Source organism: Heteronotia binoei, chromosome 10, assembly GCF_032191835.1.
Source record: "Heteronotia binoei isolate CCM8104 ecotype False Entrance Well chromosome 10, APGP_CSIRO_Hbin_v1, whole genome shotgun sequence".
Classification (NCBI taxonomy): Eukaryota; Metazoa; Chordata; class Lepidosauria; order Squamata; family Gekkonidae; genus Heteronotia; species Heteronotia binoei.
In genome coordinates, this window is record NC_083232.1 from 61,761,002 (window position 1) to 61,788,810 (window position 27,809).

At 40.2% G+C, this 27,809-nt stretch overlaps 1 protein-coding gene across 1 annotated transcript in view; it reads left to right on the forward strand.

Annotated features, from left to right (window-relative positions):
- KAT2B (lysine acetyltransferase 2B) overlaps positions 1-27,809 on the forward strand; it is a 43,394-nt gene extending 15,585 nt beyond the window's left edge. The window contains exons 3-18 of the mRNA XM_060248769.1: positions 5,064-5,209; positions 5,781-5,870; positions 7,292-7,473; positions 8,843-9,034; positions 13,557-13,663; positions 13,961-14,086; positions 16,282-16,418; positions 17,847-18,055; positions 20,917-21,043; positions 21,451-21,561; positions 23,598-23,741; positions 24,716-24,830; positions 25,700-25,736; positions 25,919-25,982; positions 26,497-26,581; positions 27,522-27,809. Coding sequence (XP_060104752.1) covers positions 5,064-5,209; positions 5,781-5,870; positions 7,292-7,473; positions 8,843-9,034; positions 13,557-13,663; positions 13,961-14,086; positions 16,282-16,418; positions 17,847-18,055; positions 20,917-21,043; positions 21,451-21,561; positions 23,598-23,741; positions 24,716-24,830; positions 25,700-25,736; positions 25,919-25,982; positions 26,497-26,581; positions 27,522-27,715 — 2,066 coding nt within the window. The 3' untranslated portion in view covers positions 27,716-27,809. The remainder of the gene's footprint in view (positions 1-5,063; positions 5,210-5,780; positions 5,871-7,291; positions 7,474-8,842; positions 9,035-13,556; positions 13,664-13,960; positions 14,087-16,281; positions 16,419-17,846; positions 18,056-20,916; positions 21,044-21,450; positions 21,562-23,597; positions 23,742-24,715; positions 24,831-25,699; positions 25,737-25,918; positions 25,983-26,496; positions 26,582-27,521) is intronic.

Below are 27,809 nucleotides of genomic sequence, written 5' to 3' on the forward strand. Positions count from 1 at the left end.
AAAACTCCCCTAACGCCCTGGCAGTCAGGCATGCGTTGTCATGCCCCCTGGAGATCTCCAAGGAGCCCCCCTCACCTCTTCAGGGAGCTCATCCTACAGAGCTGGAGCCATGATGGAAAAGGTCCAGACTTTGCTTGAGTCCAGACAGACTACCTGAAGCCAATAGATGGCTGCCTGATTTACTGTAGTTAGCACAAAGGGACATATAGAAGGGTGAGGCTGTGGCTCAGTTGTAGAGCATCTGCTTGTCATGGAGAAGGTCTCAGGTTCAATCCTTGACATCTCCAGTTGAGTGGATCCTGGAGATCCGCTGCTAGTCTGAGTAGACAGTACTGACCTTGATGGACCAAAGGTCTGATTCAGTATAAGGCAACCTTACGTATTCATGTGAGATAGTCTTTCAAATATGTTGTGCACTTTGTGAAGGAACAGGAACAGACTGGCAGCCAGTGTAGCTGTTTCAAAATGGACAACATATGTTTCCAGATCAGTACTGGGATCCAGGATTTTTTGGGAATCCCATTTTTTTTTTCAGGACCAGTAGACCCAAACCAAAAAATACTAGTTAAAAAAATTGCACATCCCAAGTTGGTAGATCAGATGCAACCGATAGAAGGAGCTCTTGGCAATTATGCCATTGTGGTTTTTAAACACCAAGGCTGATTCTGTAAATTAGGCAGATAATGATAAGGAGGGCAGGAAGGGTTGCATCAGTGCTTAGTACTTGTGGCCCCTTCTTACACACCCAGGGAAATACTGATTGACACTTTGGGGTCAATAAAATTTTTTTCTCCAGGCCAGATCGGCAAGGGATCCTGGAGGTTTTTGCCATCTTCTGGGCATGGAGCAGGGGTCACTGGGGATATATGGGGGGGAGGTATTTGTGAATTTTCTGCATTGTGCAGGGGGTTGGACTAGATTACCCTAGAGGTCCCTTCCAATTCTATGATTCTGAGGCAAAGTCCATGAGCAAACCCCAACCTCTTAACCTGCTCTGAAAAAGCCAACATCACTCCACTGAAGGACAAGAGGATTCAGTCCCTCTAGAATATCTAGAATATGGAACTTCTTAACTTTAATGGCATTCTTGAGAGAGCAGTCCTAAATTGGTCTGTTCAGAAAAGTGTTTTTAGAATTGCACTGTGTCTCAGCTACCCAGGTACTGCCAGTTATACACTACAAAATTATGAAAGTTGGTAAAAACCCAGTGATTTTGGATACCTAAAAGGCTGAGATTACAAACATATATTTTAAAAGATAGAACAAAATATATCTTCTATTACAGTGCATAAACAGTTCATTAAAAACAAAATAGTCCTTTAGACCATACAGGTTATAGACTGTGCAGTACATGGTGTGCTACTAAGAGTATTCTGCATTGTATGTTAAATGTAAAGCCCTATTTTGTTTTTTTTAATGAACTATTAAAGTGCACTGTAATATTGCAGATATATTTTGTTTAATCTTTTAAAAATATATGTAACCTCAGCCTATTAGGTATCCAGTTCCATTTTTGCCCCTTCTTTTGCGTTGCAAAAGCCCAATGATGCTAGCTGATTTACACAGACTATAACACAAAATTTGAAAAAGAAAATAGGGAATTTTAAACTCACCAGCTGTATTTTTTGCACTTTGAGTATTGTTACATTGATCATGATATACTGGGCAAGACATTAGGTTCAGAGACTCTACCACACAATTAGTTCCCGATGTTTTTTTTTATCAGCTGATGATTCAGCAGAACCAAAAGGGGGCAGCTTTGTGGCCCTCTTGAAAATTCAGCTGGCAAGCTAAGAAGAAAAAGATATTGGATTTATATCCCGCCCTCCACTCCAAAGAGTCTCAGAGCGGCTCACAATCTCCTTTACCTTCCTCCCCCACAACAGACACCCTGTGAGGTGGGTGGGGCTGGAGAGGGCTCTCACAGCAGCTGCCCTTTCAAGGAAAACCTCTGCCAGAGCTATGGCTGACCCAAGGCCATGCCAGCAGGTGCAAGTGGAGGAGTGGGGAATCAAACCCGGTTCTCCCAGATAAGAGTCCGCATACTTAACCACTACACCAAACTATACACCAAAAGCTAGAACTATACACCAAAAGCTAGAACTATACTCACAAGAACTATACTCACAACCAATGTTCCCTCTAAGCTGCAGAGTCTTGTGAGCAAAAATTCTACTTTGTGAGCTACTGGGATTAAAGTTGTGAGCTACTGCATAAATTATTGTGTTCTGGGGCCATTTTTCCTGAGCTAAGACAAAAATGTGTAAGCTGGAGGCTAAAAATCTGTGAGCTAGCTCATGCTAACTCAGCTTTGAGGGCACACTGCTCACAACATGCCCAAATTGAACAAGTAAGGTAAAATTAATCATTGTGATAGCTGAAACACAAACTACATGTCCAGTTTAACACAGTTTATTATTAGCTTTATATTGGTTGCAAAATATCTGGGAAAGTCTTCCCACTATTTTTATGGAAGAGAAAAGGTAGGTTTATATGCCATAGATGAAAGACTGGCTTATTAGTAACAGCGCATGTCCACTGATGTAATGGGCTTAGATATATTTAGTTAAATCCACAGGGAGAAAAGGACCTTGAATCATAGGCAAAGTAACATTTAATTTTTTCCCCCTCTCCCACTTCTCTGTTGGTAACAGCTGATGACAAAAGTGCCTTCACAGTTCAAATCATGCTGTCGTTAAAATGACAGTGTAACTAATTTCCCAATTAGCCTCCTGCTGTTAGACAGTTATAAGTGCCATTTATTAAGGTTTTACGACATTGATGCATTTACTTTTCTTTAGTTTTCATGGACATACTACTAGGCTTAGTAAAAAGAGGGTTTTTTTTCTTTTCTCTTTGCATAATGAACTTTGGACAAGTTATTCATGTAAGGGTTACTGTGTTTTTTTTATCCACAAGGAGAAACCGGCAACACTGAGTTAGAATCATGTCCAGCAAATAAAGTTACTCCTGAGATTATGGACTCTTCTGCAAATATTGGAATTGTAAATGCGTTTGAGAAGGCAATCTGTTAAGTCTCAAACTGACTTTGCCATATGGTACAGGTTCTGGTGAAGGGTTGCCAGTCCCCTAGTGGAGGTGGGGTCTCCTGCTGGGCCCCACCTCCTGCTGCTGATCATCTGGCCATCAGGAGGACTTACCAAGAGACAGAGGGAGGCCCACAAGTCACCAGTGTTGTGGTGATGTCACTTCCAGCACGTACACATGGTGATATCCAGGCAACACTCTGGTATTTGGGCAAAAACTCTATAGTAGAAGTCATTTTTACAACAGAGTTTTTGCCCAAATAGCAGTATCACCACACCATTACAGAAAGATGACATCAATTCCTGTGTATGCTGGAAGTGATGTCACCACGTTTCATGGGTCTTCCTCTCTCTCCTGATAAGTTCCTCCCATCCCCTGCCGGTTGCCAGAACCATATTCTGGGAGCAAAGGATCTGTAGTTCTTCACAGAATCAACCTGTTAACTAAGGACCTCAGCTACCACTTCCAGCATTCGCGCAGAGATCCAGAAATCTCTCACACAGCCTTTTTGTACATGCAATAAAAGACCACTTGCTGTGCTCTTAACACTGGAGCATATAAAAAGCACACTCTGTAGGAAGCAGGAGAGACCTATTCATTGCAATGAGAAATGCAAATGTAATTACAGTAGAGCAAGGAAGAATGTGCCATCAAGTTTCAGCTGACTCATGGTGACTCCAAGCATAGTGCTGAAGACAAGAGAGGAGCAGAGCTGGTTTGCCATTGTCTTCCTCTGGATAGCAACCCTGGGCTTCTGTGGTGATCTCCCATCTGAGTACTGACCATGGCCAACCTTGCTTAGTCCCAAGGATCTGACAAACTTAGGCTAACCCAGGTGGCTAGAGCAAGGAATGTGCTTCAGTATTCCTGAAGCCCTACTCTATAGTTTACTTAGCATAATAGTTCATTCAGTCTTCACTGTTAAATAGAAAGGTTCCCTGACCTGACTAGCCCAGTCTTGTTAGATCTTGGAAACTAAGCAGGGTATGTAATCGGAAGGGAGATCTCCAAGGAGTACTAGGGTCATGTTATGGAGGCAGGCAATGGTAAACCAACTCTGAACGTCTCTTTGAAAGCCCTACAGGCAGCGCCAGCCCAACAGCTTGTGGCGCCCCAGGCAGGCTCCCCCCTGCTGCCCCCCTCTGCAGTGCTGTAATCCAGCACCGTGCTGCAGCACCTCCCTCCATCACCTCCCTATCAGATTGCACCGCACCTCTGCACCCACCTCCTCCCTTTCTGTCCTTTCCGCTCCATCTCCCCCCTGGCGTGATAAGAGCATGCAGTGCCTCAGCCCCACCAGCTGCGATGTGGCGTGCATCTTTTCCTTCTTCAAAGAATGCGCTGGAGGATGCTTCTCCCCCCTTCTTTCTGGATCCGAAAGGGAAGGGGAGCCAAGCTTCCTCCATTGTGTTCTTTGAAGAAGGATAAGTTGCAAGCCACATCACAGCCAGTGGGGCCGAGGCGCAGCGCACTCTGATCACACTGGGGTGGGGGGAGGGAGATGGAGCAGAAGGGATGGGAAGGGAGGGCGCAGGTGGTGGGTGAGGTAGGCAAACTAGGTGCTTGCCTAGGGCACCAGGAAGAGGAGGGAGCCCAATTCAGTACCCCCTCCTCCCGGCACCCTAGGCAAGTGCCTAGTTTGCCTCTTGGGCAAGTGGGCCCTGCCTACAGGATCAGCATAAGTCAGCTGTGACTTTATGGCAAAAAAGAAAGGAAATAAGGAAGGTTTGGAATTTACACAGCAGGGAGGTCTGATAATAACCAGTTGAAATATGTAGGGAGAATGGATGACAGGCAAATAGTTAAGCCAATTCAAAAATATGGATGCACTGGTGATTTTAATATAAATGACACTTCAACAACACTTTGTTAGGGATTAAAAAAAATACCTTCATAGGCCAGATCCATCATGTGGGCTATCATTGGGCCATCCCTGACACAAGCCATCCTATGGGGCACCTCTGTGGGCTCAATTCCCTTGCTGTAAACTTTGGATTTTGTTTATTTGCTCTTAGCGGCTCACGTTTCCCATTTGGAGAATGTCTCTGAAGAAGAAATGAATAGGCTGTTGGGGATTGTGCTGGATGTGGAGTATCTCTTCACCTGTGTCCATAAAGAAGAAGATGCTGACACTAAACAAGTCTATTTCTATTTGTTCAAGGCAAGTTGCTGTTTTTGTTTTCCAGAACAACTTCAGTACCATTTGTCCTTCTTATAAATTCTAGGAGGTTGGTTGACTTTTTTTAAAAGGGAGACTGATGGGTTTCAGTTTTGTCAACTTACATCTCTCCAGTCTTTCTGAGTACATTAATTCTGGTCTCGACCTTTCCCTCAGAGAATACACGGTGTAATTTGTTTAGGAATGAGTTGCAACACATTTTGCTAATTATTTTCTTTGGCAACTTCATCAAAATTAGTAGCTTTTCCTTTCCTCTATATTATCATGGCTTTCTGTATCATAAAGCTTTCTGTCTACAAAGAAGTAGGGAAAGCAGAAGTAGCAATTATCAACTTACACTTCTGCTATGAAATAGTAGCTCATGAACTTATCCATATTGGGATCATAAATTCCAGATAGTTTTATCAGTTTTTAAAAGGATCGTGCGTTGTTTGCTTTTTGGTATATTCTGGCAATCAATTGTCTGTGCAAGACTACAGATTTTATAGTTTTGAAATGCTCATTTTTTTACCTGTAGCCATTAAACTTTTTATTTTAAAAACTTTTCCAATAGCTTTTGAGGAAGTGCATATTACAGATGGGGAAACCTGTTGTAGAAGGATCTTTGGAAAGTCCCCCGTTTGAGAAGCCTAGTATCGAACAGGTAAGATATCTACATGGGCAATTAGTGCTACCATGATTTTGCTTTTCACTGACATCTTTTGAAAATAAAATAAAAGAAAAGCTAGGAGCTTTAAAAGGAAATCAAGATCTTTGTTAAAATAGGAACATAATTTCTATATGTGACAGCAAAGTAAGATGACTACCAAAGGTTCACCTGAGGATAGTTTTCTTCTTTTTCATGCAAGTAGGCATTGTGAATCTATTGCATGCATTTCAGAATTCAGCTCGCACTTTCATCAAATGTGTAATTATTCTCTCTAGCTGAAGTAGTATTATTTTTAATGTATTCTTTTGTACATGTCTGCAGAGAGCCCTTTGTTCTTTAGTTCAGTGCCCCTGGAAATTGGATGGAAAAAGCATCTTATAAATTGGAAAATCCACCATTAGCAATACAAAAGATGAAGTTTAAAAGGAATCCAATAGATGATAGCAATTTGTATCACTACAAGACCCCTAGGTAGGTAGCTGATATCTTTAGAAAACAAGGTCTTGATTCAGAAAGGTAACCATTGTTGTTAGGTATTTGGTTATCTATTTTTATCACATGCTAAACAAATAAGAGTAGTCTTCTTTCTTGGGGCTGGGCTGATGTTCAAGGCTTGTGGGTTACACATTAAGCATCTATTGCAACTGGGTAGATTCAACATGTCTTCCAATGGGAAACTATGTTTGCAGTTCATAAGCCAGCAGCAGCATTTTATTTGTACTGATATTAATGCAGAAGATGGCAGATCAGCTTCATATGCAAAAGTGAAGCTTTCCTGTTGTGGGCTATGGACAGGGAGTACTTCATGCACTTCAACTGCTGTGGCCAGTAGTGGAAACCTTATTACCTGCCACTGTGTTTTTGTCATTAACTTCAGTTGAACAAAATAAGCCTGAATAGTCCTCAGGCTAGGTATTCTGAATGTTGGGTAACTTGAACTGAGAGTGAATTCACAGCCTTTAGAGATGCAATCAGATGCTAACAGAAAAACCAAAAGCCATAGCTGAGCACCATTGACTATTGAAGGGGAACGTAGTTGCTTCTATAGTATCTCTCTTCCCTAAGGCAAAGTTGGTTATCATGCATCTAAAAAACAATCTTAACTGCTCTTGGCTTGATTCCTAGTAAAAGTATGTATGTGTGTCAGCCAATGGGAAAATAATCCTTACTTCCCCTTTTTTGTAAAAGCTAGTTTCTAAGGATCACTGTCCCAAGTCACGTTGATTCCATTTTACAGAAACAGAGAGGCACCTATATTGGATTCCCAGCAGCAGTCAAACCCCAATGATATCAATGGGAAAAAACAGAATTTATAATAGTAATAATGTTTTGGAAGCCTAGTTCTCCATACAGGTATGCTGTTGGTTTGCTAATTATCTTAATTACATCTCCTTGATTTCTGTCTCTTTTTTAAGGGAGTTAATAATTTTGTCCAATACAAATTTAGTCACCTACCATCAAAAGAGAGACAAACAATAGATGAATTGGCTAAAATGTTTCTAAATCGTATCAACTACTGGCATCTGGAGACTCCTTCCCAACGAAGGCAGAGGTCACCTAATGATGATATTGCTGGCTATAAAGTTAATTACACAAGGTAACAGTATTTTGTTTCATGGTTCCCTACATCTTATGGAATTATATTCTGTAGGCACTGTTGCCATTTGATGACCACTTCCAGTGCTCTGGCTTGGTTGAAATATAGCAGCAAGCTATGGTTTGTCATCATACAAATGAGTCTGAAGACCCTTGGGCTTGCATGCTCCTTCATCCTTTATGTGCAGGTAGTGGATTTCCTGTCACAGAAAACCATAGTTTGATGTTTTGTTGTAAGCAATTTAAATACCTAGTTTGCAGGGAATGAGTAAAACATATTTTGTTGGATTTGTAATGGCAAACTGTGCTATGAAAGCAGAAATTATGCATTAATTAGCTATGTGCAGGGATGGAGGGTATGTGAGATCTGTTGGGCTTAACTGAGTTTATGCAATCTACAAAGTAAGGCATGCCAATACTCTTAACTATGCATGGATGAAATAGCCAAAGCTCAGGTGCAATATACTTCTAGCAACTATACTCCAGGGAGTTAGAGAAAACAGTCCTTCATGTATACTAGCCCCAAGCCATATAGGGTTTTAAAGATCAATACCAGAACTTTAAATTGGCCCTAGAAACAAATTGGGAGCCAGTGTACATAGAACCAGATTGGTATGAAACAATATTAACCACCATCTTTACAGCAACTATTCACTCTACAGTACAAGAAATGCTTCACCACATCTTATCCTACAGGACAGGATTCCAGAAACTCTAAACATTTCAAACTGTATATTCATAATCAGCCCAATTAAAGGAGGTGTTTATTTTAAAAACCCTGTTAGAATATATGATTCCATTAATGGCTTATTTAAGAAATCCCAAGTTATGAAAGAAAATTAATCACATATAGGTTAGAGGGTGATAAGAATGGAATCATGACAATATTCTATTTCTCCCATGTGGACCACTACTCACCCACTGGAGACCCTGCTTTGGGGGCCCCCACCATCTCACCAGGTGGCAACTTGAGAAAGGGCCTTCTTAGTTTTGGTGCAGAAACTTTAGAACTCCCTTTCCAGTGAGATCTGCCTGTTCCCTTGATCAATTTATTCTCCCAGCAGGTGAAGACATTGTTTTGTTTGGCATTCCCTCACTAACTCCTCCCTGTTTGTGTGCTTTTGTGTGTTCATGTGCTTATATGTTCTGTTAAACCTCCATATTTAAATACTTTATTTAAACTGCATATACGTGTATTTTAATGTCTAAATGTTCTTTGCCTTGGGGACTCTGAATTGGGGTGGAAATGCAGCATAGAAATATAATAAACATATACATAAATAGCTAATAGACTATAGAATGAGATCTTTTTCGTGTTTAGCTTGGGTTACTTGTCTATCTCTTATTTTTCTGTCCCTGCTTCCTGGTAGGTGGCTGTGCTACTGCAATGTACCCCAGTTTTGTGATAGTCTACCTCGATATGAAACCACACAAGTTTTTGGGAGAACACTGCTGCGCTCCGTCTTTACCGTCATGAGACGACAACTTCTAGAACACGCTAGGCAGGAAAAAGACAAGCTTCCTCCTGAGAAACGAACACTAATCCTCACACATTTTCCTAAGTAAGAAATTTTCATTTGATTAGGCTTTCAGTCTTTATTAATTTGATGTGTCAGTTAAGCTCTTGCTTTAAAAGATGAACACAAGTTCTCTATTCTTATCTTAGATGAGCATTAAACGCCTTTTTTGTTTAGATAATCAAAATGTGACTGCAGTGCACTGCTTTATTTATTTTATTCACTTCACTTATATCCGGCCTTCCTCCCAGTTGGCGTCCCAAAGCTGCCTACATCTGTTCTCCTCTTCTCCCTTTTATTCTCACAAAAATCCCATGAGGTAGGTTAGGCTAAGAATGTGATCGGCCTAAAGTCACCCAGTGAGCGTCCCTGGTGAATATGAACGTAGGTCTCTCAGATCCTAATCCAACATTCTAACCACTACACAACACTGGCTCAGATGTGGCATCCCTGGTACCTTAAGCAGCCAAGCCCCAGGTAGCCTGCACCTGAAGACTGACAATGCCATCTGAAGTACAGCATTGATTTTCAGAAGACTAAGAAAGGTTCAGCCAGGGCTTTTTTTTCTAATTATACTCATAAACAGAGCCAACAGCTAGCATTCCTAATTTGAGCCAGGGCTTTTTTTGTAGCAGGAACTCCTTTGCATATTAGGCCACATACCCCTGATGTAGCCAATCCTTCTGGAGCTTACAGTAGGAGCCCTGTCAGCTCTTGGAGGATTGGCTACATCAGGGGTTTGTGGCCTAATATGCAAAGGAGTTCCTGCTACAAAAAAAGCCCTGGCTCAAATTAGGAATGCTAGCTGTTGGCTCTGTTTATGAGTATAACTAGAACAGCCTCAGTTTAGAGCAAGGCATTCTTGGCTTGTGTCTCCTGGATGTAAGGGGTTGCAATTTCTTCATTAGCCTGGTTGGTCTTGGATGCTGTTTTTACTGCCTATAGTTGTTTGTGTGGTATCTAAATTACTTTTACATTTTCTAGGGCTGAGGGGAGTCAAGGTATGACTACTGAACAATGCCTGTCTGCTTACACATTAGTAGACTGTGTCTTTAGTTACTGTGTGTCATACATTGATGTGTCATAATTACTTTATGCTGTAATTCCTAAAGGCTTTCGTTTTGACACCTGGTTGATGTCAGCATAGAGCGCTAAACTGCCTCACCCTGCTTCATTGTGGAGGAGCCATAGAGATTTCAGTTTACATAATAATTGCACTGTAGTAGAAGTACGGTAATTTATTCATGATGGTTTACACATCAAATGTTAGTGGAACAGTAGAAAAAAGTCATGTCATTACTTAGATTCCACCACCATCCAGTGCTACTGGTTTAGCAAAGAACCAATTTTGCTACAACAAGATGCTGTACTTTAGCAGTGACCACTTCATAAGAACATAAGAGAAGGCATGTTGGATCAGGCCAATGGCCCATCCAGTCCAACACTCTGTATCACACAGTGGCCAATATATATATATACACACACACACTGTGGCTAATAGCCACTGATGGACCTCTGCTCCATAGTTTTATCCAATCCCCTCTTGGAGCTGGCTATGCTTGTAACCACCACCACCTCCTGTGGCAGTGAATTCCACATGTTAATCACCCTTTGGGTGAAGAAGTACTTCCTTTTATCCGTTTTAACCTGACTGCTCAGCAATTTTATTGAATGCCCACAAGTTCTTGTATTGTGAGAAAGGGAGAAAAGGACTTCTTTCTCTGCTTTCTCCATCCCACGCATAATCTTGTAAACCTCTATCATGTCACCCCGCAGTTGACGTTTCTCCAAGCTAAAGAGCCCCAAGTGTTTTAACCCTTCCTCATAGGCAAAGTGTTCCAAACCTTTAATCATTCTAGTTGCCCTTTTCTGGACTTTTCCCAATGCTATAATATCCTTTTTGAGGTGCGGTGACCAGAATTGCACACAAGAATTGCAAATGAGACTGCACCATTGATTTATACAGGGGCATTATGATACTGGCTGATTTGTTTTCAGTTCCCTTCCTAATAATTCCCAGCATGGCGTTGGCCTTTTTTATTGCAATCGCACACTGTCTTGACATTTTCAGTGAGTTATCTACCACAACCCCAAGATCTCTCTCTTGGTCAGTCTCTGCCAGTTCACAACCCATCAACTTGTATTTGTAGCTGGGATTCTGGCCCCAATGTGCATTACTTTGCACTTGGCCACATTGAACCTCATCTGCCACGTTGACACCCACTCACCCGGCCTCAACAGATCCCTTTGGAGTGCCTCACAATCCTCTCTGGTTCTCACCACCCTGAACAATTTAGTGTCATCTGCAAACTTGGCCACTTCACTGCTTACTCCCAACTCAAGTTAAAGAGCATGGGACCTAGTACTGAGCCCTGAGGCACCCCACTGCTTCCACTGCGAAGACTGTCCATTTATACTCACTCTCTGCTTCCTATTAATTAGGCAGTTTTTGATCCTCATGATAAACAAAGGTGAAAGTATCTCTGATAAGGCCAATTAGTTGTCTGCCTTGTGGCAAACTTCAATATGTTCTTTTTCAGGCATATACCTTTAGAGGAAATAGAGATAAAGTGTATCTTTTTAAAGCTGATGGGGAATAATTGAGCTGCAGTTAGGAATTTTTATTAATTCCCACTGAGTACATTGGAAGACATAAGGATGTGCTTAGCTATCTCCCAATGGGAGAGTACTTCTTGATTTTCTCTGGATCAGTAATTAATTGTGGTTGTAAAAAATGCCATCAAATCACAGCCAACTTACAGCAACCCTATCAAGAGGCTTTCAAGGCAAATAATTAAGCAGAAGTGGTTTGCCATAGCCTTCTTCTGCAGGGCCTTCCTCTACAGTCTCCCTTCCAAGTACTGATCCTGCTTAGCTTCCAAGATCTGATGATATCAGGCTATACTGTGCCACCTTTCCTTCCTAGTGATTAATCAGCATGCTTAATTAAGGTATCAAGGCAGTTGATCAACATTGGTCTTTGTTGGAATTATCCTGCCTTGGTTCTGCACCATACTGTGTTGTCGTAATGAACTTTAAATTGGGCATGGCCAGATAAGGATGAAGCAGACTACTGAGAGGTTCTGGTTGCTAAGGAGATGCGAGAATGTTGGGGAGTGAATGACAGGTGAGGGGGAATGACTGTTGGGAAAGTGTCAGTTGGAGAATTGTGGTATAGGTGAGGATGCTGCAGAAGATATGAATGCTGTAAAGGGACTGAATAGCTCTTGAGCACACCACTAGACTTTGGACAGTGGACTGGGCAGCCAAAAGCTGCAACCCCGGGAGCAGAGTGCCAAGCAGTGGGAAAGTTGAAAGACTAAGTTGGGAGGGAACCATTTGGTCAATGCTGCCCAATAGCGTATGAGTAACTGTTGAAATAATACAGTAGTAGACTGGCAGCATAATCCTAAACAGAATTACACCTTTCTAAATCCATCGTAATCAGTGGGCTTAGAAGGCTGTAATTCTCCTTAAGAATGCACTGTAAGGGAGCTATCTTAGTTAGGTCTACCGGAAGTACTACTAAGGTCTGTTCAGTGGACTTAATTCACTGAAAAGTTCCATCTTAAGAACACTTTCATGGGAATATCACCATTGAAGAACATAGGTTTTACTGATAGGTAGACCTGTTTAGGATTACTCCTGCAGAGCAACCAACTGGAAATGCGAGGTCATTAAGACTGAGAAACTGTGTGTGAAGCTATAGAAAAGTTCTGGGACTGGGGGACACACTATAAACTCACTGGGCTCTTACAACCTGTGGCAACAGGGCTTCAACACTACCTGCAAGGACACTGAAGAAGAATATCGTGTTGTTCTGTTGTTGGAGAAGATTGTGAATGTAGTGGTTCTCTGCCTTTGCCTGTCATGAAGAGGTGGTAATTGTCAACATAGTAGTAGGGACTTAGATAGGCAAGGCCAAGATTGCAAGTTATGTTTTCTCTATAAAATGCAGATGATTCTTTAGCCCAACTGATGTTCTTTTATTGTTAAAAATACAGGCTATGACCATTCCCATGCTGAAAGCAAGTCCTGGCTAATGTAGTGTTTTCCTCTAAATGCCAAAATGATCTGTTTGTGAAAGTAATACCATTGGATCCCCTGGGGTGGGCGGGCAAATCCCCACCATAGATTAGTTTTCAGGAAATTTTTCTTCCAGATTGCTCTGGCAATAATGTCTATACTGCTGTCTATATAATGTGTATACTGCTGCCTATATAATGTCTATACTGCTGCCAGACTTCGCTGTCTCTTTGTAGTCATCCAATAGTAGGAGGCATTTTTGAGACAGTTCCTATTAACAGCACTCATCTAGCATTTTGTAAGCATTCTAAAATGAACATCACTACCAAAGTGAATTATGTATCAACTCTGTACTTTTCTCAGTTGTTTAATCTTTGATAGTTTATCATTAAAATGTATGATCTGACCATTTTGCCAGGTGACTTAAATTATTGAATGCATTTCTGTTCTGAGGTAGGTTTTAAAAAAAAAACTGTCATTACCTGTATTTCACCTAGCAGACAAGACTTTGTGTTAACTTTGCTTCACCTTATGTGCTAAGGTTCCTGTCCATGTTGGAGGAAGAGGTGTATAGTCAAAGTTCTCCTATCTGGGATCCAGATTTCATGGCATCCTCTTCTCGAACTGCCCAGCTAGGCATCCAAACAGGTAACTGCTGTTTGCTGTAGGGCAGTGAGCACCCATGGAAATAAAATAAGTACCTATGAAACCCAATAAGAATGTCCTTTGTACTTGTAATTTCAGTTATAATCTATATTGCTTTGTTATTACTTTGTTCAGATAAAATGGTGCTTTTAGGGCATTTTTTTTGTTCAGTAATATACAGAAAGTCAATGTGTTGCTGAATATATATATAAGGGGGAGAGAGGGGAAAATAAAATGTGTAGAAGTGTTGCCATTGTAGTTTCTGTTGTGTTAAATGTAGTTTCTTTTTATTAATTGTAGTTATTAGCCATCCTCCAGTGGTAAGGTCCTTTTCATACAGTGCAAGTCCCTCATCCCTCGAGCAGCCCAGTAGTGGGAGTTTGAGCCCTGCATGCAAGGCTGTTTCTGGCCTGGACCCAAACCTGGGTATGTAACAAGCAACAGACTTATTCTTTTGATTATTTTAGCCTCAGTGAGCCCAATGTGTAGGAAGTTGTTCTTGTATAAGCTCTCTTGGAAAGGAATGAGAGTTGCACAAGAGTGGCACTGTGGTTGGTGTCTTTCCTAGTGCTTGATTCTTTTATGACAAAACTTGACCTGGCAACTTGCCCACAGTTCAGCAATGCAGAATGGGATTGTCCTTTGGGAGAGTCGCAAAGGTACTTCCCACTGTTAGTTCTTTTACCAGGTCCAGGATCTTGGTGTGGTTCTAATTAGGTTACTAATGAGCTAGTGCTTTTAAAAGTAATATTTCAGAAGCAGAGATGACATAGATGGTCCTCCAATGCCAGTTGAAGACACTTTTGTTTTGGAAGGACTTTTAAAATTAACATCTCTCCCTGGTTTTGCGCACTGTTAATGCTTTGAATTCAGTCACTGTGATTAGAATTTTGTATTAATTTGCAGTCCATCTTGAGCACTTTTCCAAGTGGAAAGGCACCCCACATGGGGCTTAAATAATAGTAAATAATGAGTAAGACCCATTGAATAGATCTGAATAGGATTTTGAACAGACCTGCTGAGGATGGCACTGTTGGTGCATAAAATTATTACATGCTGAGTATATTTCACTCAGCTGTGATTAGTTACAACAACCCTTAAACACTGGGATGGAATCATTTACCAAGTTTTCTTCAAAGTGACCCAGCTACATCCTGTCATCAGCTGTGATAAAACCCTTATCCATAAAAGGCCATGAGTCTGACCTTTCTTGACACAGACATAAGGTTGCCTAAAGGAAGAATTGAGCTTAGAATGAAAGCGTGTCAACCCTGCATATCCCTTAAGGCATTGTGTGTCTACCCTGCACTTCCCTTAAGAGTACTCAGACATGCATGCCTGGGGATGTTCAAGTGTAGCTGCAATGCTGCTCTCTGCTTTTGCTACTCTAAAACTCCCATTCTGAGCTGAGCCCCCCTCCCGTTTCATGCCAGCATTCTACCTCCCTCCCTCCAAGCGGTTAATGAAGCAAGTCAAAATATAGTTATTTTTAGTTTATCCTGGACCTAAAGTGCCAAGCTGTCTCCCTGCAGCTTTCATACCATATGTGCAAAATGTTCTACAGCGGAAGCTCAGCTGCCAGATTTGTTGATGCATGAGCCAGAAGGCACATCTATCTTTTTCTGCTGCTAATAGCCTTGTTTTTGTCATTGTAAGCATGTAGTGAATAGACATGCTGACTCAGAGTGGAATTTTCAGCCTCATTTCAACTCAAAACAATGACAGAAACAGTAATAAGAAAGTAGCTCACTTTACCACCATGAGAAAGGCTTGGTGCAGTGCCCTTGGAGCTTCTGCCCAGTTGAAATGAAGATATTTTCACAGAAGCACACTAAGATAATATGTAGCTCATTAATAAAGGTATGAGGATGTGAAAACCTTTCTTGCCACTTGAAAGAAACTGATGAAGGAAATGAGACTCAAGAGACACAGGCCAGTGTCATCTGGCAAGAAGATGGTTGATTTGGTATGAGGCAAAAGCAGGCCTTGGCAGCTGGAGGTGTCACAACTTCCCTAGCGGCTTTTGGTTTCATTTCTGTGACAGTACAGGAGGATGAGTAGGTTCTTAATGGACATTTGAACACAAGAAGCCTTATACTGAATCCTATCATTGGTCGTCAGATCGACAGCTCTCCAGGCCAGGGTCTCAGGCAGATGTCTTTCATATCACCTACTACGTGATCCTTTTAATCTGAGATACCAATGACTGAACTTGGGACTCTTTGCATGCCAAGTATCACTGAGCCACAGCCTCTCTCTAACATGGCCTTGGAAGCAAGGTGTAATGCCAATGAACAACTTTAAAAGAATGTAAAATGATTGTGTACACATCATAGACAAATCTAGCAGGTACCAATTGGTGAAAAGGGTTTAAAGTGTTTGTGAAGCCCTTCCTCCAGGATAGCTGTATCGTAAGAAACAGCCCCTTAGACATGGCCTACTCAATATTTGAACCCCGAGTGTTGGATTGCAGTACAGCCATTTTCACAATTGTGAATAGTACTATTTGATGCTACCCAATAACCTTGAACTCCTGCCTTCTAATAGAATATATGTTTTGGTAATTAGAACTTCTTTGATCATTGAATAATACTTTCATGTGTTGCAACTTAATTATTCAGGAGAAAAAAGAAAAATTAATGAGCCTTATTCTGGGGAGGATGCTAAGAAGCCAAGAGTTGTAGGAGATATTCCTATTGAACTAATCAATGAAGTGATGTCAACCATTACAGATCCAGCAGCAATGCTTGGGCCAGAGGTGAGAAATGTAGTCTTGGCAGAATAGTTCATGTCAGCCTTGCACTATAGCACATTGACCTTGTTAGTTGCAAGTAGTGGATAAATATGTTGTTATTGTTTTATTATTTCTGGTGAAATTAAATGTTTGGTTTCTCTGTTGAGCATAAATAATTCAATGTGATGCTTTTAATACAGCCCACAAAATGACTTTTGATTAATTTTTCACCATGTCTAATCTTACTATGCTGTAGGCAGCTTATGCATTATATCACAATGAATAAAATATTATGGAATTTTAATGCAAGGTAATTAAATCTCAGCCACCAAGAAAAAAGACTTAAACACATTCATTTCTTTTTGTAGCATATTTGACATAGCATGACAGTTTAGAGATGTTGTGCATTCAGTTTCTAATATATATTTATTGATGGCTCTTTTACTTGCCTTTCACCAAAAGGGGAGGGACACTGTTGATTACTGCCCAGTAAAGCAGCCATATCTCAGAAGATCCCATCTCAGAGCCTTTTGTAAAGACCAATTTCAAAAACAGATCTTACCAACCCTTTGTAGCAAAAGCCCCTCTAGTTTGGCATTGCGAAACCTGCAGAAAATCAATAACATGGGGACCTTCCTGACATCCTTGAGAAGACCATTCCACCACAGAGGTACCATGATAGCAAAAAAAAAACCCACTAGCCTGAGCAGCTGCTGTTACATGTTTTGTAGACTATTGTTGCCATCTGAAAACAAACTGTCTAGTTTGATTATAGAGGGAGGGAATGTTTCTGAAGATATTAGGCAAGGGCCTGGCAACTTTCTCACTGCTTCCTCATAACAAGGAAGAACAAGGCCATTACTAGATCACTTCTCTCATCCACATTTCCATTTTACCAGTTGCTGGATCTTTAAGCTTCAAGTAGTCTGCAAGTTGTTGAAGGAATGGGAAGCGAGGAATTTGTGCGCTTTGCACTTTGGCCTCAGGAGGTACCAGTTGCCAGCTATAATTCTTTAGCTAAGATTCCAAATAAGGAACGTTCTTGATTACACTGCTTGGTTCTTCTTCCCACACCTAGATCATCTCTTTGTGCATGCTTGGATAATTGGCATTCTGTGGATTGATAGGTCTTGGAAATCTTTCTGCTTCAAATCCCAGTGCTTCCCTAAAGCAGTTCCTTAGAGCTGGGAGAACATGTGAGAATTGCTGGGAGAATTGCAGACTCCCAAATATACCTAAGGCTTTTTCATCTTATATATCTTAATGATTTTTATCATAACTCTTCTTCCACTTTGACTGAAGGTCCCTGGAGCTGCTTATAATTTGCATAGGCATATAGTCTAGCCCACACTTAGAAATCTATTTCATCTTGTATGTATGTATGTAGTCACAAAATCTTAGCAAATGCACTGATTTGATTTTTTTTTTTTGCTCCCATCTTTCATGAAGCAGACTAATTTTCTGTCAGCACATTCAGCCCGGGACGAAGCCGCAAGGCTGGAAGAGCGCAGGGGAGTGATTGAATTTCATGTTGTTGGAAATTCCCTAAACCAAAAGCCAAACAAAAAAATTATGATGTGGCTGGTTGGCTTACAGAACGTATTCTCGCATCAGCTACCCAGAATGCCAAAAGAATATATTACTCGTTTAGTCTTTGATCCGTGAGTGCCTTCTTTTTTTTCTTTGTTTCATTCATTGGGGTTAGATATATCAAAATAAATCAATAACAATCACTGTTGAAATTGTATAGTTCAGGTCTCAGTATTTGTTTAATTTTTATTTTTAGAAAATAAACAGAATGCTTAATTATAGTAGTTTGCTGCTACCAACATCAAATAGTTCAAAGTAGGCTACAGCAAAAGAGGTAGATTTACAGAAAAACTGGCACTAACAGATAAATGTAGTATCAACACATTATTTATTATTCTCCTTTGTTTACAAAATGTATATCTTACACCTTTCTGCCATCACAAAGGCCACCAAGATGGATAACAATTAAAAACATACAAAATACAATATTTTAGAATCATTAAAATCAGCCACCCTCCCAAAACTTATTTAAGACACTGGAATGAATCTGTGAAACTGCATTCTAAATTATGGTTTTCCAGTAATTATGACTTTGATCCAAGGACTCTTTTATGCACTTCATAACATCTGAATTTGCTTATTATTTTGGAATCAAATGGCCTCACCAAATCTCAGTGCCCAAGAACTCCAGTGTTAGCCTAAACACAAAACTAGCAAATTAAATAATAGACTCTCACTGTTTATAATGCAGATGACAGCTAAGCTGTTCTCTGAAGTCTTAAAGGGACAGAGCTGCATGGTTCAAAAACTTTCCCAGTTGAAGTGGGGCCCACACAATTCCTTGTTCAGTTATGAGAACTCTTCTGTTGATTTCTCTTGGAAGCTCTTTGTGTATTGTATGCATGTTTTTGATTGTTACAGATGCAAATGGATAAGCAGTATTATCTGTTATAAGTTGAAAATTTAAACAATGTAGAGCATTCCACATCTAAAAGAATAGAATAATTCAGAGTAATCCATCCATCTACCATTTGGGGGCAGTGATACTCTGTATTCTTGGTGCTTTGGGGCAGGGGCAACAGTGAGTGGGCTTCTATGCCCCACTGATGGACCTCCTGATGGCACTTGGGTTTTTTGCCACTGTGTGACACTGAGTGTTGAACTGGATGGACCATTTGCACAATCCAACATGGCTTCTCTTATGTTCTTTTGTTCTAATGTAGATTTTAGATACTTGGGAGATAATGAATGCAATAAGAATTTCAATGCCATTCTGAGCACTGACTTCAGTGACTTAGAAAGAGGTAACTCTGCTTAGAATGGCAGTATTTTTTATCAGGGGTGTCAAATTTATGCAATCGGCTCACCAAAGTTTAAATCAGGACCATGGCTCTTTTTTCTCCCCTCCTTACCCTTTGAAGCTCTGAGGTTACTGAAGTTCCCAGCTCCTTCTCTAGGTTTGCCAGGTCTGTATTGGATAATACCTGGAGACTTTGCGGGTGGATCCAGGAGAGGGTGGGGTTTGGGGAGGGGCCTCAGCATGGTACAATGCCAGAGTCCACCCTTCAAAGCAGCCATTTTCTCCAGAGGAGCTGATCTCTGCCACTTGGAGATCAGTTGTAAAAGTAGGAGATTTCCAGACTCCATCTGAAGGCTGGCAACACTATGACCTTCTGCCTTGCTTTGCCTGCTTTAGCAGGAAGCTCTCCTGGGCTTGCAAAGCTGCAAAGAAAATGCAGAATGGATTTTCCATTAAGGTCTCTGGGCCCAGGTAGACTACTTTGGGAGTAGTCTTAAATGGAAAATCGGTTCTGTGTTTTCCTTGCAACTTTGTCCTTGCTGCAATGTATTTCAATGGAGTGGAACTCAAGTAGTTTTACTTTCCAGCATTTGTATGGCCAGTTGAAGCTGTTGCTTGTTGGAGTTGTCTCCTTGCAAATAATTGGTTGATGCTTTGAGCCAGTTTGTCTCTGCTGAATTGATCTAACCTGGGAACCCACAACCAAAGGGGCATATTGCACTGTAAAGCCAATGCCAATCTGAGTGGATGGGAAGAGGAGGGGACAAGCTTGCAATGCCCAGCCATTTCATATTTTCCTAGGCTCAGAGCATTTTATATTTTTAGCTTATATTTTTAGTTTCTGCTGTGATCCTTGTGCTTTTTCTTGATGTTTTATTTTAAAAACTGAATTGCCGAATCCCACTATTTCCCCACCTTTTCCTTTTAAACAAAATATCACAAAAGCATGTTTGTATTTTAAGTAAAAAATTAATATCTTTAATTGTGTTAGCCTGTATCCTTTATAAAGTTTATATCTCTGCTACCTGGCATTACATTTGATGACATGCATGGCCTGGCCCCCCAAAGTCCTATTTATGTCAGAATCGGCCTTCGTAACAAATAAGTTTGACACCCCCGGTTTATATGTTAAAAATGACCCAATCTCTTTGGTCATATTTTTATCTAAAACAATCAACATTGGTGCCCTTTTGACTTCTAATGTAAATTCTTGTTAAAATTGTATTAGTTGTCAGTGTAAAAAACTACTTAAATCTCTTTCCTAGCATCAACTTTCTATGTGGAGTGGGAGTGGCCAGACTTGCTTGACATAAGATCCACATAGAATAAACATCAGATGTTTAAGAGCCACAAGACATGAGCATCAGATGTTTGAGAGGAAGGAGGGAAGGAAGGAAGGAAAATAGATTGGGGAGGGAGAGGAGGAAAGAAAACAACTTTAAATGTATTATCCAAGCCGGCAGCTGGCTTGGCCATTGGAGTGGTGGGGGCTTCAAGAGCCATACATTTTGTATGAAAGAGCCACATGTGGCTCCTGAGCTGCAGTTTGGCAACCCCGATGTAGAGCATAATGCATAAAAAGTATTTATGACTGTCCTAATTGCATGAAAAACAGTGGCACCTAAATGTGTCTATAATTGTGTATATATAATAATTGTGAAATAAAACTGATATAAATGTATACAACTACAGGAAGCACAAGACCCTTGCATTAATAAAAGATGGCCGTGTGATTGGTGGAATTTGTTTTCGGATGTTCCCATCACAAGGATTTACAGAAATAGTTTTCTGCGCTGTGACTTCTAATGAACAAGTCAAGGTAAAGACAATGCTAGTGGCTACAGTGAAAGGATAGCTGGATTCTGTGAAAGATTTGGAAGTCAAGTGGCAGGGCTTTCATGAAAACTAGTGGAGTTCTCAATGTGAACACTGTGGGATGTTCTGTCTCTCCTTCCCAATGGAGACCCTAAGGAATGTGACACCCCCCCACCCCCCCCGCAAACCTGCTTTTGAGGGGGCCTCCGCAGCAGAATTAACATAGCATGAAGAGCTGTGATTAGAAAGGAAAACTGGCAACCTTTCTTCCTGCAAGCAGAAACTCAGAGTTGAGTCTCAGGGAAAATATTTGTTTAAGAATTATTTTAATGCTCAGTTTTTAAAATGTGAGCTTCGAAGTTTTAAAACTTTTGCATTCTTTAAAAAATTGTGCTAATAATTTCTCTACAGGGTTATGGAACCCATCTAATGAATCATCTGAAAGAATATCACATTAAGCATAATATTCTCAACTTCCTTACGTATGCCGATGAATATGCAATTGGTTACTTCAAGAAACAAGTAAGTAGTCTAAGAGGTTTTCATCAGTGCAAGGGACTATTAATTATTAGAATCCATAAGGCAGACTTAAACTTTGAACATTAGCTGCAAGGATCAGCACTGCAGTCTTAACTGAATAGAAACCCATGTTCTGACGGTATGAGTGTGTGGTGATTTTCCACTTCACTACTGTACTTCACTACTGTGCCAGTTACCAAGTTGCTTCTCCATATTGGAAGGTTTCTCTTCTTTCAAGCAAATGCATTCTCTGCAGGAAAGGGACAGGCTTGTATAGTTTCCCTGTTGCTGCGACAGCTGCTTATACAGCACAGCAGTAACAAGGTTTCCACACAAGTTTCCCTGCAAGTTTTTTTTAAAATCAGAGATTGATACCTTTTCCTTTATATCTCTGTAAGAAAAAGGGACTAGAAACCCACTTTAAGAAACAGAAAAAAGAAAGCTGAGAATTCAGAGAACTTGATAAATGTACATCAATCCTTTGCTATTCAATCTCCAGCTTTTAAAAAATGAAAAAGCCCAAGGGACAAGGAGAGATGCAGGGGAAATGGCTGCTACGTGAGTGGGACTGGCAAAATCCAAACTTTTCCATGTGTATGGCAGCCTTCCAGACTTCGTTGCAATCTTAAAAAAACATACTTTGTAACAGCATCAAGGGAGGGAAGGTGACATGGGATAGCCCTATCTTATCAGATCAGAGGCTAAGAAAAGTTGGTTCTTGGATGGGAGACCACCAGGGAAGACTCTTTAAAGGAAGGCAATGGCAGACCATCTCTGCTTCTCACTTGCTTTGAAAGCCCTTTGTTGGGGTCACCATAATTCAGTTATGACTTGATGGCGGCACGTGTGTACATAATAGCTTCAGATTTGGGGCACATAACCTGTGTAGAAACACCTATAATAACAAATAGATGTCAGAGTAATAGGATAGCTCTCAGTTTTCTTTCCATGTAACCAGAGCCTGTATTTTCCTAGGAAAGGTAGGAACAGTAGGAATAGGCATGTCTTCAATAGGACATTATATTATGAATGGGACATCTGAAAGGGTTGGTGTTTTTTTTTTTTTTTAAGAATAAACATTTTGCTAACACTGTGGTATAGTTGCTAGAGTATTGGTCCAGGATCTGGAAGACCCTGGTTCAAATCTCCACTTTGCCATGGAATCTCACTGGGTTATGGTTGGGCTAGCCACATGCACTCAGCCAAACTACTTCATGGGGTTGTTGTGAAGATAAAATGAAGGAGAAGAAAACAATGTAAGCCACATCAGGTTTTCAATGTGGATTGTGGAGTAAATGAACTAAGTAAACAAACTGTGCGATCCATGCTAAAAATGGCCGATCCATGGTTTGTTATGTATTGGTTCAGCAAATGCAGTAGCACACACAAAAAAAGAAACAGCTTGTTTTGGGGGCAATTTGTCTGTGTCATTATCAGTGGGGGATCTTCCTTGCGACATGCCCAGTGTGAGGATGCCACCTGGAAGTGCCTTTGTCATGCTGGGCATGTTGCCGAGGGTGGTGGGGTGCTCTATATGGTTATCATAGTTTTTTCCCAAGTGATAGAGCCACTGAATTGGGTAGCCCAACAAACCACCATTTTCATGTTCCAGGCCCAGCCCTTCCTTTTCAGAATAAGAGAGCTAGGCTGAGCCTAACTACAGAGCTGTCTCTCTGCTCTTGTATGTTGTAGCAGCCATTATGTGGTTTGAAATTGTGTGCTATATTATTTTCCTTTTAAATTTAGAAAACGTATCTGAACTTCTACAAGACACATGGATATATTTTTTACTTCTTTTTTTTGAGCCAAGTTTGGAACTAGATGTAGGATTTTGTCTGAAAGCAATGTTGTGAGATATGACATGAGGTCTGATCATAGGATGTGCTTAATATAGAAATATGTGGGTTCAGAAATATGACTTACTGTAACATGTACAGAATTGTTGCATCATAGAACGTGAAGGCTCATGTATCCAAGAAAAATCAGTGTTACTTCTATTAAGAACATGAGTATATTTTAAAAGTTTGTTTCCTTTTTAGGGTTTTTCAAAAGATATTAAAGTACCCAAAGCAAAATATGTTGGCTATATCAAGGATTATGAAGGAGCAACTTTAATGGGATGTGAATTAAATCCAAAGATTCCATATACTGAATTTTCAGTTATCATTAAGAAGCAGAAAGAGGTAAAAAGCTTTCTATTGTTCCACCGTTACAAACCAACTAAACCTATGCTAGTACCTGCAAATTTATAATTTAATAGAATGAATTGCTCTAATGGATTTTGTTCTACTCCCCCCACAAATTTATTATTGTTGAAGATCTGGAAAGTTTATAGGATTTCTTCTGAAGCATTATTTTGTCAGTATACCAAAGATTATTTTGCTTTTCATATTATATTCCACTCAACAAATGTTATAGTTTTATAAAGCACCCTTGTCTAATTTGCTATTTATTATAGCAAATCTAATTTTTGACACTGATGATACAGTTGCCCATAGAGTTGGTTTATACTCCAACTAATCTAATTTAGCATACAATGTGGTGTTTTCAATACAAACCAAGCAAGAGTTGCTTTATTAGCAGAGTCAGTCATTGAACTAAATGAGGCGGCCAAGAGCACACAAGTTCAGAATGGATAGAAGTGCTAACTGAAAGCAACTTTTTAAAACAGAAATTAGGTAAAGCACTCTATTGTAACTTTGACCCAGGAAAGTTATATTTTTAGATTAAAATCCAGATTGTACAGTTTTAGAGACAAAAATCCCTGATACACTAACAGATATCAGAAGAAGTGTGCGTGCACATGAAAGCTTATACTTTGAATAAAACTTAATTGGTCTCAAAGGTGCCAGTGGATTCAAACTTTGTACTGCAGTTTAAGATCAACACTGCTACCCACCAATGCTCTCTCTAAACTGCAGTCTTTTGAGCAAAATTTTTACTATTGTGCTCTGGGGACATCCTTCCTGAGCTAAGACAAAAATGTGTGAGCTGGAGGCTAAAAATCTGTGAGCTAGCTCATGCTAACTCAGCTAAGAGGGAACACTGCTACCTACCTGAATTTGATGCACTAACAGATTGCTTGCCATACACTCTCCTTCACTGTAATAATTAAGTCTCCTTTATGTCACTCTTTCTTTTTCTTTCTTTTTTACAGATCATTAAAAAATTGATCGAAAGGAAGCAAGCTCAGATTCGGAAAGTTTATCCTGGTCTTTCTTGCTTCAAAGATGGAGTACGACAGATCCCCATAGAAAGCATTCCTGGAATTAGTATGTGTCAATTATCAAAAAGACCAGACTGAAAATACTGTTATGGAGTGTATTTATTAGTTGCTGCAGTTTTAACAGAAAGCGGAATTTCCCCTTATTAACATGTGCTTCAGTGTGTATGGTTTTGGTACCGCTTTTCAAAGCCACTGCACAAAACAAGGCAGTAGGGGTCAATCTGGGCTAGAAGTGCAGAAAGGGCTACTGGGAGGAACAAAGTGACAGTTTCTTTAAGTTGTTGTAAAAATATAGACCACCACCACCCCTACTGCTTTAGCTATAAATATGTCTGTTCTTCTGCATTCATTTTGTTTGTCCTGAAGGGAAATTAGAATATTGGCATTTTTAGGAGGTTTCTTTGTGCTTAAAATTGAAATGTAGAGCAATATTGTGACCATTGTTAGCCGCCCTGAGCCCGTTTGGGGAGGGTGGGATACAAGTGCAATAAATAAATAATAAATAAAAACCAAGTTTACTTTGGAAATAAGGCTCAGTCACATTCGTGATGACTCTGTTCCTAATAAGAGGTGGGTTTAGGTTGCAGCTTTTTATGGTTGATTGTGCAGTGAATTGATTCCTATCTAAACCATCTTAAACACAAAGAACCAAATAAGTTGTTTTGACCCTGGTCTGTAGTTTGGAGCCACAAAGCAAAGGAATTGGTAATGAATTTAAGAACTGGGGCCTTACGGGGACATATTATTCAGGAATGCAGCATCCTGCAAAGCAAAATGGATGGAGTTGGAATTATCCCAGTATAGCAGTTGTTTGTGATTAGCTTTGGAAGTAGGGATATGCTGCAGGGTTTTAAGAAATTCAGTTACTTTTTATCTTGCTTCTTCTCAAGTGCTTTCATTTTGTTTGCTGTATAGGAGAGACCGGCTGGAAACCAAGTAGTAAAGAGAAAGGGTAAGAGCTGTTTGTACAAAGAACAAGAAGCCTTTCTAGCTTGTAACTGTTGAAGTATCTGCTGTCTCATCTGTTGTGTATTATTAAGTAACTGGAACAATTATTTTTGGAAATATTTAAGGAAGCTACTAAAGGCAAACAAAACATACATGTTAATCTTCTTGTCTAAATTTTCTTTCAAGTAAAGAACCCAAAGATCCAGATCAGCTGTACAGCACTCTAAAAAACATTCTACAACAGGTAAAGGTGAGTGTTCATTTGGATCATATGAATCTTGGTAAATATACTAGATTATTTCCATTGAGGAAGAACAGGGAATGTTAAAAGTCATCAATAATGTTAAAAATTAATGTCCCGTTTATTAAATTGTATCATGTGTTGGTCTAGGTCAATGCCATCTACTAAACTGGTCAGTGGCATACTCCTGGGTCATAGAATTTGATAGTCGGAAGGAATCTTGGGATCTCATTAAGTCCCCCTTTCCCAGCATAATTCTCTTATCAAGGCACTGATCAAATGGGTTTAGCTTCAGCAGGATTGTCCATCACGTATCCTCAGACTCTCTCTTCAGATCTTTCAGGCAGAGAAAGTCCTGTCTTGATAACCTCTGCCTGAAATTCTTTAACTAGAAATATCAGACATTGAAGCTGGAACTGTTCTACCATGGAGTCACTTGCATAATGCTATGTAAATACTTGGAAACTTTTTCTGGTATGGAACATTTATTCATACAAGAAACCCTTTTTTCCCTTTGCAAAAGAGCCACCAAAGCGCTTGGCCTTTCATGGAACCTGTGAAGAGGACAGAAGCTCCTGGATATTATGAAGTTATAAGGTTCCCCATGGGTAATACCTCTATATCAATATGTTTTAGGTTATTGTTAGGAAAGAGATGTGGAATTGTATAGTATAGCTCAAACTTATCACAGCTTAACAGCTAAGCAGGGTAAGTACCCGGATGGGAGACCACCAAGACTTTGTAGAGGAAGCCAAGCGCGAACCACCTGTTTCTCACGTGCCTTGAAAGCTCATTGCAGGGGGTACCTGTAAGCTGGCTGCGACCTGAGGGCACTTTACACATGTAGGAAAGAATGCTATAACCAGGGCTTTTTTTGTAGAAAAAGCCCAGCAGGAACTCATTGGCATATTAGACCACACCCTCTGACATCACCATTGTTTCACACAGGGCTTTTTTTGTAGAAAAAGCCCAGCAGCAATGTATTTGCATATTAGGCCACACCTCCTGACACCAAGCCAGCCGGAATTGCGTTCCTGCTCAAAAAAAGCCCTGGCTGTAACTATATAATGTATTGCATTGCAGACATGGGTATTACCAAAAATACGCAGGCTTGGATCTTGATGGACTTCTGCTTGGGGAGGGTGATTTTCTTGCCTCCTGCTGTAACCCAAAATACCCACCCCCTAATATTGCTCCTGGTGTACAGATCCCTTAGAACAGCACTGCAAAAGGCATTTGGGCCTGCAATGCAAGAGAGGAGGTAAGAAGTGAATTTCCCCTGTAGATAAGCTGTAGTGGAGCCAAGAGTATAGATACATGATTACTAGTAAGTCAACAGTAGCCCTTATTTTAATACCAATTACACAGATTATGCTAAAATATCTCCTGGCTTTTTGGAAAGAATATGAGATTAATTTCTCTAAGAAAAGGGGCAGTGTTAAAGCATAAGTAATAGTCTATGAAAATCTGATGTGTGTTGAGTCAGTCATTATTGCAGCCCATGGGCCATTCAGAAGCAGAGTAACCGATGTGTGTGTTCTTATGCAGATCTGAAAACTATGAGTGAACGACTGAAAAACCGGTACTATGTATCGAAGAAATTATTCATGGCGGATTTGCAGCGAGTGTTTACTAACTGCAGAGAGTACAACCCTCCTGAAAGTGAATACTACAAATGTGCCAATATATTAGAGAAATTTTTCTACACAAAAATTAAAGAAGCTGGGTTAATTGACAAGTAATATTGTCTGTCTCTAACACAATCAAGTATGCCTACTTAAGAGCAAAATATGCAGTTCATCTTTCAATAGAATTGGAACATGTGTTTAAAATAAA